The following is a 20,413-nucleotide window of genomic DNA, read 5'->3' as shown; positions in this document are numbered from 1 at the left end:
CCAATTCGGAATAAGTTAGAGTAATAGGTCTGTTTTTTTCCGTGACAAACGCAGCGGACGTTTCTTGCTTGGATGAGAGCACCGCGTCAGAGATTGTGGGAGTTTCTCAAAAGTAATCAATAGCACTCATGCATATTTTGCATTTCCAGAGATGTCAAGTATGCTCGCTTTGGAAATCTAAAAGCTAACGTAGGCTAGGCTACCAGAAAAAAAGACTGTTGGGTTGTTGAATGGGTCCATACGAGGCAAAAGTATATTCTGTGCAATAAGTAGAAGATGAAAGCGAAAAGTTACTTTAGAAATATGGACACAGAAGAGCTGAGAAAAATAAAATAGTTGATGCGTGTCGTACAATAAAAAAATGAAATATTACGATTAGTCTACCTCGTAATAAAGGAAAGGATTATTTTATTAACTGTGCGTAACATGCCGGCACCTCCAAGTGGACCCGGCTGCTCCTGTGGTAGTGGGAGAAAACTGAGGTACTGGGGGAACTGCAGGACAGGCTCCGGCCAGGCAGATACTTAGAGGATAATATTTTTCTCAGTGCATAGGGATTTCTGTAGCTCAGAATAGACCTTTAACGACGGAATTTCTAAAGTAGCCTGTGACAACTTAGACAGGGAATTGTTATGGGATATTCTTAAATACGAATGTATACAGTACGATTTCATGCAGCTACTGACGGAGACATATAGACACAACCGAGTACAAGCAGTATGCGAAGGTTGAAAAGGTTGTGATGGGATGCGAACTTTCCAAGGACTGAAGCAAGGATGTCCTCTGTCCCTATTGTTGTTCACGATTTATGTTAAGGGCATAGAAAGACGACTGGTGAACAGAGAATTAGGGTTTGATTGATCCTGCATGTGCAATGGGGAAATGCTGCAACAGAAGCTCCCTGGACTGATGTATGCGGACGACATAGTGCTGCTAGCGGACAATATATGAGATTTGCAGACACTCGCACAGATCTGCGACAACACACATATTATATATATATATATATATATATATATATATATATATATATATATATAAACGAGAAGAAAGGGGGTTAACCGAGGGACCCGATATTTATTAGTCATATAATGAGAAGCCAACAAACACTGACACCAAGTACAACATAGGGGACATTGCATGTGCTTAATAAATGAAATAATGATAAATAAATGGAAATTAAAGTGGATGAAAAAACAACTTGCCGCAGGTGGGAACCGAACCCACAACCTTCGCATGTCGCGTGCGATGCTCTACCAATTGAGCTACCGCGGCGGCGTTTCCCCATCCACTTTCTTGGGTATTTATGTGTACTAGTAGTACTAGTTGTGTACTAGTTCTACTAGTACACATAAATACCCAAGAAAGTGGATGGGGAAACGCCGCCGCGGTAGCTCAATTGGTAGAGCATCGCACGCGACATGCGAAGGTTGTGGGTTCGGTTCCCACCTGCGGCAAGTTGTTTTTTCATACACTTTAATTTCCATTTATTTATCAATATTTCATTTATTAAGCACATGCAATGTCCCCTATGTTGTACTTGGTGTCAGTGTTTGTTGGCTTCTCATTATATGACTAATATATATATATATATATATATATATATATATATATATATATATATATATATATATATATATATATATATATATATATATATATATATATATATGTGTGTGTGTGTGTGTGTGTGTGTGTGTATATATATATATATGTATATATGTATATACGCAGGAAAGAGACGACGAACTTTTTCGAAGACTTCTTTTACTTAACGTTTTCGGCTGTTGGACCAGCCTTCTTCAGAGTACAGTAACGCATGTACAACACATACACAGCTTTAAAGGCGCCGTATCACGAGCTGATGGCGCGCTATCTACACTGACTAGACCATACCCTGTGCATCATAAATCATTATCTTTGCCCATTTTAAATGATTATATACATAGGTAAATATATATAGGTAAATATAGTCTTCAATACAGTCGTGTCATCGTGGAGTAATTTTTAATTAGCGAAAGCGACGGAGCGAATCTAGGAAAGATGGCGCATAATGTTGGGCGCCCAGTTTGGGGATAGCCAAGCAGAAGCAATTCGGAAGATCTCAACTGCGTTTGTAGGCGACGGTATGGTCATGAAGCAGATTAAAATGGGCTACAACGACTTCAAGGAAGGCCGAACATCTGTGGCAAGTGAGCTGTGCCATGGGAGTCCTTCAAGAAGCAACAATGATGTGATTGCGATAATTATGCGAGCACCATGTAGCAACAAAGATGCTGAGTATCTTTTTCCAGACGACTTGAGTGCTCAGCGGGCGCCAGCAAAATTTACAAAGAGTTTTGACAAGGTAATCTGAAGACCCGGCAACTGAACCAATAGGGTGCCCCTCTTCGTGCTTCTCAAGTTATTCCGTCCATTATTTGGCACGGCGTGGTATTTAAGTGTTTGTTCAAGTTCTCTACCTTCTGGACATGAGCCCACGCTAGTTTTCAATGTTCACAGAAATTGAAAAGCATCTGAATCGAACGCGCCTTTGAACCTGAGGGGATATCAGGGGCAACGCCAGAGTAGCCTTAGCAGCACTTAAGAGGGGGCTCCAATGCTGTTTCTAGGAACGTGAAGAGCCTGCTGCTCGAGCTTTGTAAGTAGGGGCGAACTAATTTGAAGGAGATTAGGACGTCCAAAATGGCAGTCTAGGCTTCTGTCCTTTTCTGGGAGTGTGATCCGATACCTTTCAGACAGGCCACGTATGCATAAAACCTACGCAAGTTATGTCACATATACGTATAACATAATGTGCATACATAACATGCACCTACGCTGCACGTGTACAACATACACTTTCCTATATAACATATTAAGCAACACAGGATAACAAAGAAATTTAGGGGAGAAGAGTGCGAAGAAAATAGCTCTGCCAGATTACGCGCATAAAGAATAAAACAGTTGTACGAACAATATTTTTAGAACATTACTCCGCGGTGTTTGCAGATCCGCTAACAGAGATAGACTAGAGCACTGTCCTCAAGAAATTTTAATTCGTTACCAGTATAAATTGATTCAGAATTTTTTTATGCGTGCATTTAATTTACGCAATAGCAGAAATGGTGACTCAGCTCTTTTTGTGCATTTCGTTCGCATGCAGTTCCGGTCCAAGAGGAGTGCAACGAGACAAGCACGCCTCGCGCCTCGCCATCAGAAGTGGATGAGTCAGCAACTGGCCACATGACAAACGAGCCCTACGAAATGGTTCTGCTTGCTACGCCATCGGATGTCACGGAGTTCAACATCAGCGACCATGACGTCATCGTACGTGACGGCGAAGGGTGGCCTGAGGAGTTGGAGGAGGAATTTTCCGAGAACTTCCAGAGAGCTGTCACTGTACTCGGATACCTGTACACATTTTTCATCCCGCTGCTCATTGTCCTGGGCCTCATTGGAAACGGGCTGTCCTTCGTCACATTCCTGTTCACGCGACTCAAGGTCCGGGCGTCAAGCTTTTACCTGGGGACGCTGGCACTCTCAGACTTCGGCTACCTTTTTCTCATGGCGTTCGTCTGGCTCGACAAGCAAGGAGTAAAAGTACGTGGATGCACAAACTTGCCGTCTGTTTTCGAGGCGATAGCACTATGCGGTACACTCATCTATCTTCGCTGTTCGTGTCGTCACAAAGGGGCCGATCCGGGAGGTGCCGTAATCAATGGCGTGGTTGGGCTGAACCTGTTAACAACCTCACAATGCTGCCCCTGACCTGCGGCCTGAACACGGGCGAGTTTGTGTAGTAACGAGTGGCTCACTTTCTAGCTGTAAAATATGATGAGTTAAAAGCTTTCGAGCCTAGTCGTACGAATAAGCGTACCCTTTTATCCATCCGCAGTCTGCATTGATTTAGAAAAAAAAAAAGGCACACAGTCAATTAAATGCCGATGCGACTTCAATGGAAAGGGAAACCAATCTTACTGTTGCGACCAAGATCCCAAGTTGAATTTCTGGTCACCCTAGCCGCATTTCGACACGGCGAAACGCAAATTCACAGATATAGTAAGATTCCGGCACTCGTTCCGAATATATTGTTTAAATATGAAGCTGGAACCACTTAATATGTACCGTCTCAAAGTTCCGAAGATGAAGCGCGCAAGCTAATAAGAAAGCAATGATTTCATGGAAACCACAAAAACTTGCTCACTATATGAGATAATTTCTAGCAGACTTCTTCGTACTTCATTACGACTTATATGTGCCGCGATAAACAGCCTTATTACAGTGGCCACAAATGGCTAGAATGCATCTACGTGTACCGGTCTGCAATGCGATAGCTTTTATTCCCTTCCGAGGCAACCGATATCCAATAAAAATTTTCTGCAGTACCCATTATCAGTTGATGAGCGTCTGAACGCTCACAATCATAAAATCACCCTTATCAATATCATCAGTATTATTGTCATCATTACGGGAATTGTTGTCGTCATCGTCATCATCATGAGTGCTGTCATCATCGGTGATCCTCATGATTATCATCTTCGCGGCTACCATGAAATCATCACTAGAGGTATCATTCTCACTCTAAAATCACATCATAATTGTTGTTATCATCATTATGATCACGGTAATCACAGTGGATCACCGACACATGTTGCGACACACGAAATGCGTGCGCTTCGCACAGCGTTGTGACGCGGTCGATGGGATCGTGGCATCGCTTAGCGGCTAGAAACGGTGGAGGGGTAGGGGCAGCCTCATAATTCTCTCGCATTTAAAACGGTGGTGCAGTTTTCTTTTTTGGTCTTTCGGGCTTCTCAAATCGGGGCTCTTAGGCGCAGATGTCAACGTCATTACGGCCGTATCTGTGCAGAACCAACCACGCCGCTACTCGCTGCAATGAATATCGTTTCAGCAGTGCTTTGAGAAACGGACATTCTCCACCGTACTCCACACCATGCACCGTGAAGTCAGCTCTCTTTATCTCCAGTGCACGGCGAATGACCAGTGCCATTTTCAGGACGCTTCCATCGATGCTCTCAGCGGACACCACGCCCAGGTCGGCTCTTCTCAGAGTAATAGAAGACAAACTTTTCCTAACGGCCCCACTGGGAATACTATAGGATCCGATTCTAGCTAGAAGCCTGGCTCGATAGAAAATTGCAATGGACCTTCACACACCGTTTGCCTGAATTATAGTGCAACACACTTAACCTCGTTGATGCAACCTCTTAGAGCCGTCGTTGTGTTTATGTGTACGTTCCGAAGTTAACTGCAGTTTACATTGACGAAAACAACGCTGGCTCAGTACAAGAGTATCTAAATCAGAGTGCGCGTGCCGAAATGGTTGTGCGTGGATCACGAAATAATTGTTATATCTTAACGGAAAAATAACGGAGGTAGTAGCAATGCGACGTTCAATACAATTAATCAGGAGGACACGTGTATGGCGAAGGACGAGTGCGCTTAAGCCCAATATAGTCGCTTGTACTCTCAAGACGCTGGTTGAAGCAATCGACATGATTAGACAACATTCATTAAAAACTTTCGGGTTTCCTGAACAGGAGCCGTTGGGTATAGTACGGTCCAACTCCAAATGTAGCTTTGAGCCGCACGTGCAGATTGCATAGCGCTACGCGAACCCGTAATAATGACGTTTCCGAAGCTCTTCGTTTACCTCCGGAAGCATTATACGGCTTACGGGATAAGTCATTCCGTTAGCTAACCAAATTACAGAAGCACTCAGTTAAACAAAGTAGGAAAATAACAGGACATGGGCAGTCTTCCATATACAAACACTACTCTTGCATCGAATAGACTCGTAAGTATTGCATGATTATTAGTGGCGCGAGCATCGAGTGACACTCTTGTTTCTTTCGTAGCACTTCCGGTTATAGCCGGCGCCAGGAGTGACAAGGATCACCCTTGGTGATCTTCGATTATGTACAGTTATTAAAGTTGCCAAACCAGGCATGACAGATGACCTGACAGATAGACTCGTAAGTATTGCATGATTATTAGTGGCGCGAGCATCGAGTGACACTCTTGTTTCTTTCGTAGCACTTCCGGTTATAGCCGGCGCCAGGAGTGACAAGGATCACCCTTGGTGATCTTCGATTATGTACAGTTATTAAAGTTGCCAAACCAGGCATGACAGATGACCTGACAGATAGACTCGTAAGTATTGCATGATTATTAGTGGCGCGAGCATCGAGTGACACTCTTGTTTCTTTCGTAGCACTTCCGGTTCACCTCTTGAGACCACAGGGGAGAAATTCAACATAAATAAGAAAAACAGAAAAAAGTAGTATAGTATAAGATTCATGGTTTTCATTATATGTATGATATCAGAGGGTAGGTTTAGTTAGAAGTTGAGTTACTGAAGTGTCTGGAATAATTAGAATTAATTAGAAATCACTCATTACCGCACGCCAAAGCCCCGAATCGTAGAATTTAGAGACCCGCAACCTGAGCACGACACTGGCGAAATTCCTGGATACGCGGAAGTAATTACGTCACTAACGATATCATACACACGAAGGTGGAACGATATTTAACCGGCTAATTAGGTGATAACAGTTGCCTGGCATAGACTGAACATCTGCCCAGCAGAGCGGATGTGTCGTCACTTCCTCATGCCTGGCTTGTCCTCTCTCGGCGCGCTGTCTCGCTTGCTCTGTACAGCTGCGCGCGTACTCGTTGCATGCTCTGATGTCAGCACCGGAGAGGGCTCGTAAGGTGCGTTTCGTGCGCCGCTCGCTAGGAGGCTACGGCCCACAAGGTGGTGCGCGCTGTGCTTCCTCCTCGCCCCTCGCCCACATGTCGTGCCAGGGGAAAGACGTTCGCTCACTTAACCTAACGAGCACCAACGCCGAGGTGCGAGGGCCACTGAGAGACACCTAAGTCAAAGATTAGGGTCGCCTATAATTTTTTCCTACGAAAGCAGCAGGAATTTGGTGCTACTAGAGAATCCTCGCATTCATCACTAACATTTCGTGCGCTCTGTATTTCTTACGATGAACCGGAACACCGGCCTGAAAACTCGGTGCTTGAACGCATGCGGCAGATACGACACGCAGTTTTAATTTTGGCACTTCTGCAGAGCTAATGTGGATCAATGGTACCGTGTTACCGAGGTCATCTGTCATGCCTCGTTTGGTAACTTTAATAACTGTACCTCATCGAAGATCACCAATGGTGATCCTTGTCACTCCTGGCGCCGGCGATAGCCTAACGTCACCTAGTGTTACTTCCTCGTATACTGCTGCTGAAAAAGTTCTTAACGCGATAGCGTTAAGGGCCCCATGTCGCAAAAAGATCTGCTGTATTCGCAGTTCTTAAAAAGTTTATTTCAACAAAAGACGATACGAACCCTAATTCACAATGATGGAACTATTCCACCAGGATGATAACATATACAAAGTACGAAGCATTGCATACAAGCACCCATTCAAAGAAGTGTCCGAGTCAACACTCACTAACATAAAACCACACAGATTAACATATAACCACATGGTTTGAATTGGGCGTGTTGGTGCCCTCTCCCTACATATCAGAGTAAATCCGGCATCCGAGTAAAATATAGATTTAATCGCAGCCTAGACACATGCTCTTCAACCGAAATCTAGAGTTGATACTTCTCCATACACTCATCACATTCCGGTTAAACATTTCACACCATGTGTTGAAGTCGCCAGAAAAGTTTATTTATTCTAATATCCCGTGCTAAGAAATATTCAGAGGGCGGCTGCATATATTCAAAAAGATGGCAGTGCCTAAAATGAAACAGATGGAGGGAAGACGACATGTCTCTATTTCCGGGTCAAGCGAGCACCTCAAGAAGTCAGCGCGTTTCTAATTAGGTGGAACCTCGCCATCGGTCGGCCACGGAATACGGGTCGCCAAAATCTTGCGGTTTGAATGGAGACGCCCAACGCGTGTGTACCGAGGTCTTCTAAACGTGCGAGTTCAGCGCCCATCTTCTCTCGGTCCGCGTCTTCCTTTGCGCTGCCACCTTTTGAACCACACAGATCCACGGAAACAAAGAGTTACACAAAAAAAATTACCGACGATTACGTTTCTTCCTAATGCGAAATTTGAGCGCAGCAAATAAGCTGTTTCCCCTTTTCGATAGATTGAGGCAAAGAAATCGAGCAACACATGTATGCGCTATCACAGAATTTTTTTTATTTTTCACACGTATTCCTTTAACAAAGACTCCACTAACAGTTCTTGACAGTCATGAAGGAAGCTTTGTGGTCGGAGAAATAGACTGATATATGTTCGACTTGGTACACCAATGCTTGATTCTCAAAGACGAGATCTATACAAGTGCCTCGCGAGGTTGTCACAGCCGTGGGACGCGTTACGAGCGAGAGGAACGGGATGTTCTCCCGCATAAGTGTTAGGAAATTGCTGTTTGTCTTTATGTCAACATTAAAGTCCCCCACTACTAACATCGGTGTGGATCGATGGACGGTTAATGCGAGTTGCAGGAAGTGCACGACGTCTTTCGTGAGTGTGGTAGCGGACTCACGAAAGCGGTATCAGTCGGTCGCTGCTAGCGCTGGGGGGATGAAAGGGGGGCGGAGCTGGTTACGAGGCCGACGACAACGCCGACGCGAAACCCAGGAACGGACGCCAAAGAGCCATTTGTGTAGCCAGCCCTCCTCCACAGTCTCTCCTCCTCCCTTCCATCATCCTCCCTCGCCCGGAGAGCCGACAGCGCGCATGCGCGGCGGCGGAGCAGATTCGTCGGCGAGCTGGTTACGAGGCCGACGACAACGCCGACGACGACGCCGACGACGACGCGAAACCCAGGAACGGACGCCAAAGAGCCATTTGTGTAGCCAGCCCTCCTCCACAGTCTCTCCTCCTCCCTTCCATCATCCTCCCTCGCCCGGAGAGCCGACAGCGCGCATGCGCGGCGGCGGAGCAGCAGATTCGTCGGCGAGCTGGTTACGAGGCCGACGACAACGCCGACGACAACGACGACGACAACGCCGACGACGACGACGACGCGAAACCCAGGAACGGACGCCAAAGAGCTGCGCTCTAAAAATGGCTGTGGCTTAAGTAAGGTTAAGCCCAGGATGCGAAGCATACTAGCTTTTATTTTAGTTGTTGAACCACTGTTTAGCTTGGTGAACTGCTGTTGCTTGGCTATATTTGGTTCGGCTAGACGAAGAAACAACTCATGCGTTACTCTGCTTCGCCTTGGACGCCCTGTATTGGACGCGGTGAGCGTCGAGCAACGCAGCGTTCGGCGCGGCAACGAAATGTGCGCCTGAGCAAGCGACGCACGCCTGAGCCTTAGAAACAGCTCGTTTCTAAGGCAACACCGCATTCACTAGAGGCGCTTTTGTACCGCTTTGAAGCATCGTACTCGTGGCTCAGTGGTAGCGTCTCCGTCTCACACTCCGGAGACCCTGGTTCGATTCCCACCCAGCCCATCTTGCAAGAGTTGAGCCAAAGCCACTTCTCCTCTGTCGTGACGTCACGGTGTCACGTGGTATTCAAGGCGACACCGCCGCGCCTGAGGAGCTGGGTTGAGCTCTCGTAATATGCTTCGCATAAAAACTAGTTGTCACATTATATAAAATCATGTTGTATATATACAGTGTAAACAAGCTAGGCGATCCGCGGCACCAGATTGCCTGGCTAGAGGCTGATGCGTGGGCAAGGTTTACTTCTCGTGGGACCTCCATTTCTACGTCAAGTCCATCCAGGCTGGGCGAGAGTCGAACGCTACTGTAAGCTCCGAGGCTGAAGCTGTTTTCCGACGAAGACAATGTCGGTAGCGTTTCGGCTGCGGGATCAATGTCATCGCTGCCAATTTCGGCAGCTAAGGGCTCATACAGATGCAACGGCACAGTGGCTATTGCAGAAGAGCCGCGAATGGGATGCGGCGTACTAAGCGACGCGATTGAGGCGGGTGAAGTCACAGCAGGTTTTTTGGTGTTATCGAGTGTAGAAATAGTTGGGTCACGTGTTTTCGCCATGTCTAAGACATTGGTGCGCTCAGGAGGAGTGATGGTAGCAGCCAAATTGGAGACGCTTACGGCCACAATATGCGTGGCCTTTGCTGCTTGGGAGACCAGCGAACATGGCGTGTTGCGGTTGGCCACGTCATCAATAGCATGGTCTTCATTACGGTGCAAGAGGCCAGCGAACAGGGCGTGGTGTGATTTCTTGCTTGTTTGTCTTCGAGAGTGGCTCATACCTTCTACGTGGAATTGGCCATGAATCGAGTGATTTACGAAAAATATATCAGTCTTTAGTCTTAAAAGAATGAGGAACAGATTTAACGTATTATTTCGATGGATTTCATCCCACGTAGGAATTGAAGGAAATGAAAAAGCGGACACTCTTGCACGCCTGGCACTGGCATGTGTCCCAAAAGTAAGAGTGCCAAAGATTTTCCAGAACCCCAAGAATGCAATCCGCATTCCACGTAGGGCTATCCACCACACACCACACTCAGCCTGTGTGACCCATGGACTTATCTGGAAAATAGCAACGCTGTTGTACCGCATCCGAACCGACTCCGCCTACTCCCCGACTTGGTTATTTAACACTACACGATGTGATTCCCCGTTCTTTCCTTTCTCTGGGGATATCGCCTACACTGCACATTTCATCTTTATATGGCCGCAATTCGACACAGAAAGGAAAGCGATGGTCGACAGCTTGCAATAGAATGGTCTTTCGCATAGGACCTTTGAAGACATTGTTTTTTCCGGGTGCCTACGGCAATCAGGAAGAGGGCGCAACCACTGCTGATTGCCTTCATGTGAGCCACAGGGCTCTTCGACGCCTGCTGACACACACAGTGACACTCATAGGAGACTCAGGCGGAAGAACTGCTGGCTATGTATGCCAACCCAACCCCACCTGCTGCAGCACCATCATGGCCACCGTCTTAAAAGAAGCACTATTGAGAAATTTGGAACAGTTGAATAGATTAAATTTATATAAAACTTAAGTATTTAGCACAGAAATCGTCCTGATTCAATTATATATATATATATATATATATATATATATATATATATATATATGCCTCAACAGCTGCTTTAACAACCCTATGATAATGGTTTAGAGAAGAGGCTCTGAAAGACAGAATGTCGGGAATTGTATTCTATCTGGCACCTTAAAATTTTCCTTCGAAAGTACGCTTTCTTAAGGATAGCACACTGTGACATGGCAGGAAGAAGTGTTCATGGTTTCATCCTCCTCACGCTATGAGCACAAAGAGGAGGAAGCCAGACCAGATTCCAGACAAGACATCGGAATTTGGTAAACAGAACTTAATTATTTCTATTTCGGCAGATATTTCTACTCTAGGGGTATAGGATTTGACGGAAATCAGTTAAACTTGTTAATTATAGGTTCCAAGAGTCTTGCATGACTGCTCGTGTCCTGAACCTAACAGCAGTTATGAAAGCTGACACAGGAATGATCGGGAGAATCGGAACACTAAGGGCCGCTCTAGCCAAGCTGTCTGCGAATTCATGCATAGCTAATTCTATTTGACGAGGTACCCATGCCAATCTGGTTAGTGTGAGGTGAGATGGTATTAGACTGAAATATGCGTAAAATATGTATGCCTCTGCTTGCAGTGAGAGCTGAACATAAAGAATGCGTGACTATTACGACATCCGAGATTGATGAGTTCACTTTTTGAGCAGGCAATGTAACTGCCGGAGATTCAGCTTAATATACTACTATGTAATCAGAAAGCGCTAAAGAAAACTCCCAGTCGAAAGCCGAAGAGCAAATGCCAATACCATATTTTTCTTGTGTTTGCGATGTAGCTGTTGCGATTACGGCGTTTATTTTTAGTTACAATAAGTTATATTGTAAAATCGCATTTAATATAACGTAAGAAAGTTGTTTCGCGTAGTTTAGATGTATATCACCAAATACAATCTGGAGATTCTCTCTCCCACGGCCAATAGGAGAGATCTCGCATAATCGTACACCTAAAAGACCAACAAGTTCCTCCACAAAGACGACCTGAGAAGTGTGGAACCGAGGCGAGGAAGATTTATTTATTTATTTATTTAACAATACTGTCAACCCCCTTGCGAGGGTCCTTACAGAGAGGGTTATGAAAAAATACATATAAAAGAAAAGAACATGTGCAATAATCACAAACACAGAATACATCGAAATCAAGCGGCGCATTCGCACAGATAGTCATCCAGAGATTTTTTGAATTGGGACAAATCAGTATGTTCCACTACACACATCGGTAACTTGTTCCCACATTTCAATCACGTCGGGGAAGAAGGAGTGCCTGAATGTATTAGTGTGAGTGGTATATGCTTGGATAGACCGGTTATGGTTGGTTCTGGAGCTCCATTTGCCAGGTGCGAGTATGTATGTTTCCTTCCTAATATTTTTTTGGCCTTGAAGTATTTGGAATAATAATTTCAATCGATGTTTTTGTCTACGCGTTTCTAGCAGGTCCAGTTTAGAAAAACGGAGCATTTCTGTGACTGAATCAGTCCTTCGATATCGGGAGCATATAAAGCGCACCGCGTACCTCTGAATTTTAACGCGATAGCGTTAAGGAGCTCGTGTCGCAGAAAAGCCGGTGTCGTCGGCGTCGGTGTCGGCGTCCGCGGCGTTGACCGTGAGCGATAAATCATGGCAGGCACTTCATAAATAAAAAGCAACTTCCAAGATGGTCTGGGTGGGAATCGAACCAGGGTCTGCGGAGTGTGAGACGGAGACGCTACCACTCAGCCACGAGTTCGATGCTTGAAAGCGGTACAAAAGCGCTTCTAGTGAATGCGGTGTTGCCTTAGAAACGTGCCGTAGAAAGTTATACTGCGGTGTATATCGGTAATTATGAGCATCTTACTTACAGAAGTCGCAGTTACACGAGTAGCGAAGTACGTTTCCGCTAAATTTCTTCTGCGCTCTGCGCACATGCAGAGCCATCTTGCGGCAAACACAGAAAAACCCCTCCTCGCAATTTTCGGCGCTGCCCGGCACGTGGCGCGCCACTCGCCCCTGACGTTTCGCCGTGCGCCTTCACGGGTTGTAGAATCAAGCGCCTCTCCTTTCTTTAGATCACTATCTTCGCTCACCCGCTTCTCCCCTTCGGGCCGTGCGGGTTCCGGTGCGAGGATGCCCCAATACCCTTGCGTTTAAGAAGTTTTCTCACTCTCTCCCCTTCCAACATCCAGCGTGCGTCACTCGAACACTGGTGTTTAGGCGACGCGGCACCTCTTTCCGCTCACAGCGCGATTGCTACGTGCAGAGTCTGATGCGGGACGCCTCTGACGTGATCGCTGCGCCGTAGCGCTTCTGCTGGGAAAGCGTCCCCTGCGATGTGTGCCGAGCTGCTTCCGAGGAGTTATGCTTCTGCGTGGTGCTCCCAAGCGAGATAGAGGACGATCCCATCAAGGCGTCAGCCCCATGATCGCGTCCGCCTTCATGGCACGTTGCTGCCCGGCTTTCTCCCTCCGAGACACCGAGTTCTTTGGTTCGTTCCGCTTGCTCAGGCGCACGTTTCGTTGCCGCGCGGAACGCTGCGTTGCTCGGCGCTCACCGCGTGATTCGTGAGTGCATGTGTGACTCAAGAGCATGCCGAGCGAATGAGTGGGCGGTGCGAACGAGGTGCAATAACGCTATCGCGTTCCACTCTTGAAGGCGAAGCTTAAGCGTCCTCCAATTTTTTCTCTACTTGTTTCTTCAAATAACCTTGATGAGGGCTCCATACCTCTGACGCGTACTCAAGAAGTGGCCTTACAAAAGTTTTGTATGCGGCGAGTCGTACATCGCATGTAGCGCCCTCCAATTTTTTTCGCAAGAAATATAACCTCCCGTATGCTTTTGAACAAAGATTATTTATATGTATACTCCACGATAAGCTTTCTGTTATCGTTATTCCCAGGTATTTAAACTTACTTGTATTCATCAGACACTTGTCACCAATAGTATATGGAAACAAAAGACGGCCCCTTTTTTGTGTGGTAATATGTGTATATGTTGATTTAGAATAATTTATTTCCATACTCCATTTGTTGCACCATCCGCTTAACGCCTTTAGGCAGTTATTAAGCTTAAATTGGTCAGCCGTGCTTCGTCCTGTAGAATAAAATAAACAGTCATCCGCCAACAGTTTAAGATGTACATCTGGTTCCATCACAGTAGTAATGTCATTAATATACACCAAAAATAAAAGCGGTCCCAGCACAGATCCCTGCGGGAGTCCCGAGAGTACTGCCAGTGAGCCGGAGACATGACCATCCATTCTGACCACCTGGTTGCGATTCGTTAAGTAAGCTTTAATCCACTTTATTATAGTGGCATTAAGGCCGGTTAATTCCAGTTTGTAAATCAGCTTCTTGTGTGGCACCTTATCAAAAGCCTTGGCGAAATCTACGGCGATTACGTCAATCTGCTCTCTGGCATCAATCGCCATTGCGAAATCATGAATTGTCTCTACGAGTTGTGTGGTAGTGGAAAGGCCTGTTCTGAAGCCATGCTGGTATGGGTAAAGTAAACAATTATTTTCTAAATGGCGAATGATATGCTTAGCTATTATGTGTTCAAGAAGTTTACAAGAAATGGATGTAAGAGATATAGGCCGGTAATTATTCACTATTGTTCGATTGCCACCTTTAAACACCGGAGGCTGAGGAACAAAAATCATTGCGATTTTTCAGGGGAATCGTACATCTTTAAGAATGTTTGAGCTGTTACTAACCTAAATCTACACAAAAAAGGCGGTAAACGTGCTTCTAGGTATAATACACTGCTGGCTGGGAACTTTGGTAACCCAAGGCACAGGCGTGAAGCTTCCCGTTCCAGAAGAACACGGGAATGTAACTTATATACCGGTGCGCCTGAATATAGAACACATCAATATTCCAAAATGGGCCATACGTATATATTATAAACCATCACAAGGGAGTCTCTCCGCGTCTCCGAACGACTGTTGCAAAGCCTTCTTAGCATTCTAACTGCACTCACTCCTTTTTTATGTACGATATTGAATGTGCGTGCGCGAACTAAGCTCGCTACCATATATTATACCCAGGTATTTTACTGAGTCCTACCCACCGGGGTTGCTTAGCGGCTATGGTGTTGGGTGGCTAAGCACAAGATCGTGGAATGGAATCCCGGCCACGGCGGCCGCATATCGATGAGGGCGAAATGCGAAAACACCCGCGTACTTAGGTTTAGGTGCACGTTAAAGTAACCCAGGTGGTCGAAATTTCCGGAGTCTCCCACTACGGCGTGCCTCATAATTAGAAAGTGGTTTTAAGATTAGAAATCATATTCATAATCAGAAAGACCCCATAAAAGGAAACTATATTTTTAAGAGGTGGAATAATTTTAGCGAGTTTCTAGCGAGAAGGCATCCACGAAAATTGAGTGGAATAGTTTACGACGTCCAAAAGGACAACCCGGAACTCCTTGAATAAGATTTTTAACATTTTGCAGTTACTCCGTCAGCACCTGGGGCAGAATGTGACTTACGTTCCACTGCCATAGCCAGTCCCCACATAGTGACCTCAGTAAAATCATCTGATTCGATTGATAGCTTGGTACATCGAAGATAACAAGGAAGTGAACTGATTTGCTAAACCCTTAGTGATTCTGCTAACCTTTATAGCCAGTCTCCACACAGTGACCTCAGTAAAATAATCTGATTGGATAGATAGCTCGGTACATGGAGATAACAAGGAAGTGAACTGATTTTCTAACTCCTTAGTGATTTCTGCTAACCTTTGCGTCATTTCTTCTGCAACGAAAATTATCAAGTCAATGTTACTCGGACGCGGAAGTATCTTTTGCAACGAAGGAAACTGAACAATGCACATTAGTTTTTAGATTTTGATAGATGATATTATTGTTTGCCATATTAGTCGTCCTTTTTCTGAGAAACTGTATGTTTAAATATATTTGTATAGAATTAATAATCACCCCGTTTTTAGGACATTTGTTATATAACAACTTTGTCCAGGCTGCTTTTCATCTTTTATACGGATATGAACAGTTGGAATTCACAAAGGAGTCATTAGCCTGCTTGTACAAGAAATAGATAGTTGTACCCGCCAATATATGGTATGAGGGAGAAGACTGTATTCATCTTTCTTTGCGTACACGCTCACTCATCCGTTCACCTATCAGTAGAACTGAATAAAACAGCAAAAGATTCACAGCATTGGATTTTCAGATATGTGAACTACTGCTATGAATTCTTCGGACTTCAGTTTGAGACAAGCTTCAAATGTTACTTCTTCAGATGTACAGATGACGCGAGCTGTCATTGTGACAAGTTTGGTTTCTCGCATTAGGCAAGAAATTACTGTAAGTACTTAGCTTAATTCCTTTAGGAAAAAAATCGTTTCCCTTTGAATTCTTTGAGCTTCAAGATGAGACAAGCTATCACTGTGAGTTTTAATGATTCACGCTGCTGCTGTAAATCACTGTAAATTTCGTACATTGGAATGAGGGAAACTATCACTGTAACTATGGTTTTTTGGTGAGACAAGCTTCTGGTGCGACTTTAGAAGGGGAGAAGCTATTGCTTTGAGTTGATGTGCCTTACGATAGGGAGAAGCTACTCCTGCGACTACTTCGTATTTTCCGCTGAGGCAAGCTGTCAATGTAACTTCAAATTTTTGGGTGGGGAAGCTATCACTGTGATTTGTTCGGACTTTAGGACGAGACAACCTACTACTGTGACTTTTTTATGATGGAGTAGGCGATCACTGTATGTTATTTTCACTTTCGAGATAAGCAAAGTATCACTTTAACTCCTTCGGTCTGTTGACGAAATAGCCTTTCACTGTTACTTCTTTGCCCTGTAGGTTGACAGAAACTATAGCTGCGAGGTTTGCCTTTCTATAACAAGCTACTGCAGCGAGTGTAGTTTTGAATGAAGTAAGGTTTCGTTGTGACTTCATGCTTTAAGATTAAATTAAAAATTTAATTATTGGGTCTCACGTGCGAAAACAATGGTCTGATTATGGGGCACGCCGTAGTGGGGGACTCCGGAAATTTGGACCACCTGGGCTTCTTTAACGTGCACCTAAATCTAAGCACACCAGTGTTTTCGCATTTCGTCCGCACCGAAACGCGGCCGCTGTGGCCGGGATTCGAACAACCCAACACAATATCCACTTTAGGATGGGGCAAACTATCATTGTGATTACTAGGAATCCTTGGTGAGGCAAGCTATAGCTGTAATTTCTTTGGACTAGCATGACACAAGCTATCGCTGTAACTTCTGTCGACTGGTTCATGAAACTAGGAATTGCGTCTTCGGATTTTTCGTGAGCCAATCTTTGTCCGGTGTGCGCAGATGCTGAACAAGCGCGGAATGTGCCAGGGAATCCTCTACCTGTCATCGGCGTTCAGCTTCTGGTCCGTGTGGCTCACTGTGACCTTCACCGCGGAGCGCTGCTTCGCCGTCCAGTGCCCCCTTTGGAGGCTACAGCTTGGTACAAGATGCCGTGCCCGGATCACGGTCGGCGTGACGGCGGCTGCCTCTTTGTTGCTCAATGCCTACCTGCTCCTGCTCACTGATGTGATCGTCGAAGAAGATGGTGCCTCAGCCTGCCATCACAGACCGGAGTTCGAGCAGTGAGTGGCGAGCGACTCGTCTAGATGAGAGAGACACGACCGGCACTCGCAAAAAAGTGCCGCTTGCAAGAGTTGTTTGTTAAGTTCCAGCAGCATAAGGCGGTTTGCGTGAGTGCCCCAGTAGAGCGTCGTATTGTCTTTCTAGTGCACGATATGTATGAAAACATGGACGATACACTAATGCCTTTACTCGTTACTAAATCATATCGTTTCACATGTTGAAACTGGGTCGCAGCTCCTGGTGCGCGGAAGAATGTTCCAGATAGTAGGTGTAGGTGTGTGCAAGAGGCTTCTGGAGGACAGTGGCTATTTCACGGGGGCTTAGTTCCATATATTTGTTGTCATACGAAATAAAATGTAAGAAGTTCTAATATTTGGTACGGCATTCGTAATTTCTCGTGATCCTATGGGGAACACTGTTCCGTTTCATTAGGGGAAACATAGTTTAAAAATAGTCCACTTATAGCCAGAACTTCAGTGGAAAGAACAGCGTAGCACATGGCATCAAGGGCGAAAAGAAAGAGCGAAAACAAGGACGCGCTTTCTAAAAACCAGCGAGAAAACATTTCGCGCATCGCACGAGGGCTGATGCGTTGCAAATACACACTGCGGCACGCCACATTGAGCTGATACGCTAGGAAATAAGATATGCAGCTACCGCAGTCATGTATACGCGACTCTACAGTTCCAATTTCGTACGCTGTGACGATTGCCTGGAAAGCGATTCCATGCAAACCGCACGTGGTTGGAAAGGGTTTTGAAGTCCGAAACCAGGACACTGTTTCTCTTAAGGACAAATATATGTACAGTAAGCCAATGCGGCAGCTAGTGAACAGCAAGGCTTGCATTTTGTAATGACCTAAGAATTAAATTCGGGGTTTTTATGGGCCGATGCCCCACTCTGATTATTAGGAGCAGCGTTCCCACGACAACATTCGCCACTTGTGGTTATTACCCCACGTGGCCAATATATTGCGTGGTACACGAGCATTTTGGCTCTCCGACCCACCTGAATGCTCCTTCTTCCGATACCGGGATGGAACTTGCCACCTTGAGCTCTCCAGTGCAATTCAGTAGCTACTGAACTACCGCAGCGGTTGTAATGACCGCAGTTCTTGTACCATGGCCACGAAGGTTGGTGTCCGGCCTTAGATGCCATAGTTGTCACGAATGAGAAGTCTTTAATATTGTCAGAGCAGCTGACCTGACCTACAGTTGGCTAGATTTTACTAATAGTGCTGACTGCATCAGAATGGGTGCGTGGTTGCCGAGTTTACAATAGGTCCGTTCCCATGCGTTTAGAAAAAAGTTCCTGAGCTAAAGCTTCTTTTAAAACTTTCTTGTACGTAACAAGCGCACATGTTATCTAGAAACTCAAAAGTATTATTTTATTTATTTTTTATTTAATAATACTGTCAGCCCATGAAGGGCCGTTACAGGAGTGGAAAATACAAACACATACAAGGATACAGTATGACAACAAAAGCAAGTAAATGAACAGCAGCAGACATTTCAGCAGGGACGCGAATCGGTTTAGATTTTATGCACCTACAAACTTCCCCAAAATAAGAAACAAAATGAACAGATACACCTTTGACAAAGTTATGATATACATATTAGTTAGCGCCAAAAAGAATAACGTGTACACATTGCAAAAACTCCTCAACGCATGAGGCCGACATGACAGAGTCGGGGAGCGCATTCCATTCCGTAATGCCTCTCGGGACAAAGCTGTACTTAAAACAGTCATTTCTGACCTGAGGGGGTGTGATGTACTGGCTATGACGATGTCTGGATGTTTCATTTGTCGAGATTTTGAAGAAGTTGTGTTTGTCGACAAGCAAGTGACCATTAATGATAAGGTAAATTAGTTTCAGTCGCTCATACTTGGTACGTAAGTCTAGCGGAGGTAAGTCGGCAAGCTTACAAAGTTCAGTGGGGGATTGGCAGTAGCGATACTTGTTAAAAATGAACCTTGATGCTAACCTCTGGATTCTGTCAATCTTTTGTTGGTTGGATTTACTGTAGGGATCCCATACAGCTTTAGCATACTCCAAGATAGGACGTATTAAGGATTTATAGGCTAAAATTTTGACCTCAGGTGTCGACGCACTTATATTCCGTCTTAGGCTCCAGAGCGCTTTGCTGGCCTTACCACATACAGCATCAATGTGTTGATTCCATCTGAGGTCAGAAGTGAACGTTACTCCTAGATACTTATGTTTATCGACTCTGCTAATAGTTATACTATTTATATTGTAAGGGTAACGCAAAATTTTTTTCTTTCTCGTTATGGACATAACAACAGACTTAGCTGCGTTTAGTTTCATCTGCCAGTCGTCACACCATTTTTTAATTATTTGCAGACTAGACTGTAAATTGGCCTGATCATTACTATCCTGAATTTTATTATACATCACACAATCATCAGCAAACAGTCTGACAGGGACACTAATATTACTGGGCAAGTCATTTATAAAGATCAGAAATAAAAGAGGACCTAGGACACTTCCTTGCGGAACTCCGGACACAACACGGGAAGGGCGTGATGTGCACCCCCCGAATTCAACGTATTGTTCTCTAGAAGAAAGGTAAGATAAAAACCACTGAGTGATTGCGGGGCTCTGAAATACAGAATCAATTTTTATGGTTAACTTCGGATGGGACACTTTGTCGAATGCTTTCGCAAAGTCGAGGAAGATTATGTCTGTTTGACCACGGGAGTTTAACGTTTCAGAGAGGTCATGTACGATTTCAATGAGTTGGGTGGTTGTTGAGAGCCGTTTTCGGAAACCGTGCTGTCCAGGAAAAAATAAGTTGT

General features: G+C 45.1%; 2 protein-coding genes across 2 annotated transcripts in view; one reads left to right on the top strand and one right to left on the bottom strand.

Moving 5' to 3' along the window:
- Nucleotides 1-20,413, bottom strand: part of LOC135912238 (uncharacterized) — a 593,471-nt gene that overhangs the window by 530,069 nt on the left and 42,989 nt on the right. The gene's annotated exons all lie outside the window — the stretch shown is intronic.
- Nucleotides 3,299-20,413, top strand: part of LOC135912228 (thyrotropin-releasing hormone receptor-like) — a 28,741-nt gene continuing 11,626 nt past the window's right edge. Inside the window, exons 1-3 of the mRNA XM_070527564.1 lie at nt 3,299-3,313; nt 3,361-3,582; nt 17,312-17,592. Of these exons, the coding sequence (XP_070383665.1) occupies nt 3,299-3,313; nt 3,361-3,582; nt 17,312-17,592 (518 nt within the window). The remainder of the gene's footprint in view (nt 3,314-3,360; nt 3,583-17,311; nt 17,593-20,413) is intronic.

The sequence above is a fragment of the Dermacentor albipictus genome, chromosome 10, assembly GCF_038994185.2.
Source record: "Dermacentor albipictus isolate Rhodes 1998 colony chromosome 10, USDA_Dalb.pri_finalv2, whole genome shotgun sequence".
NCBI classification, from domain to species: domain Eukaryota; kingdom Metazoa; phylum Arthropoda; class Arachnida; order Ixodida; family Ixodidae; genus Dermacentor; species Dermacentor albipictus.
This window is presented reverse-complemented; position numbering and strand designations above follow the sequence as displayed.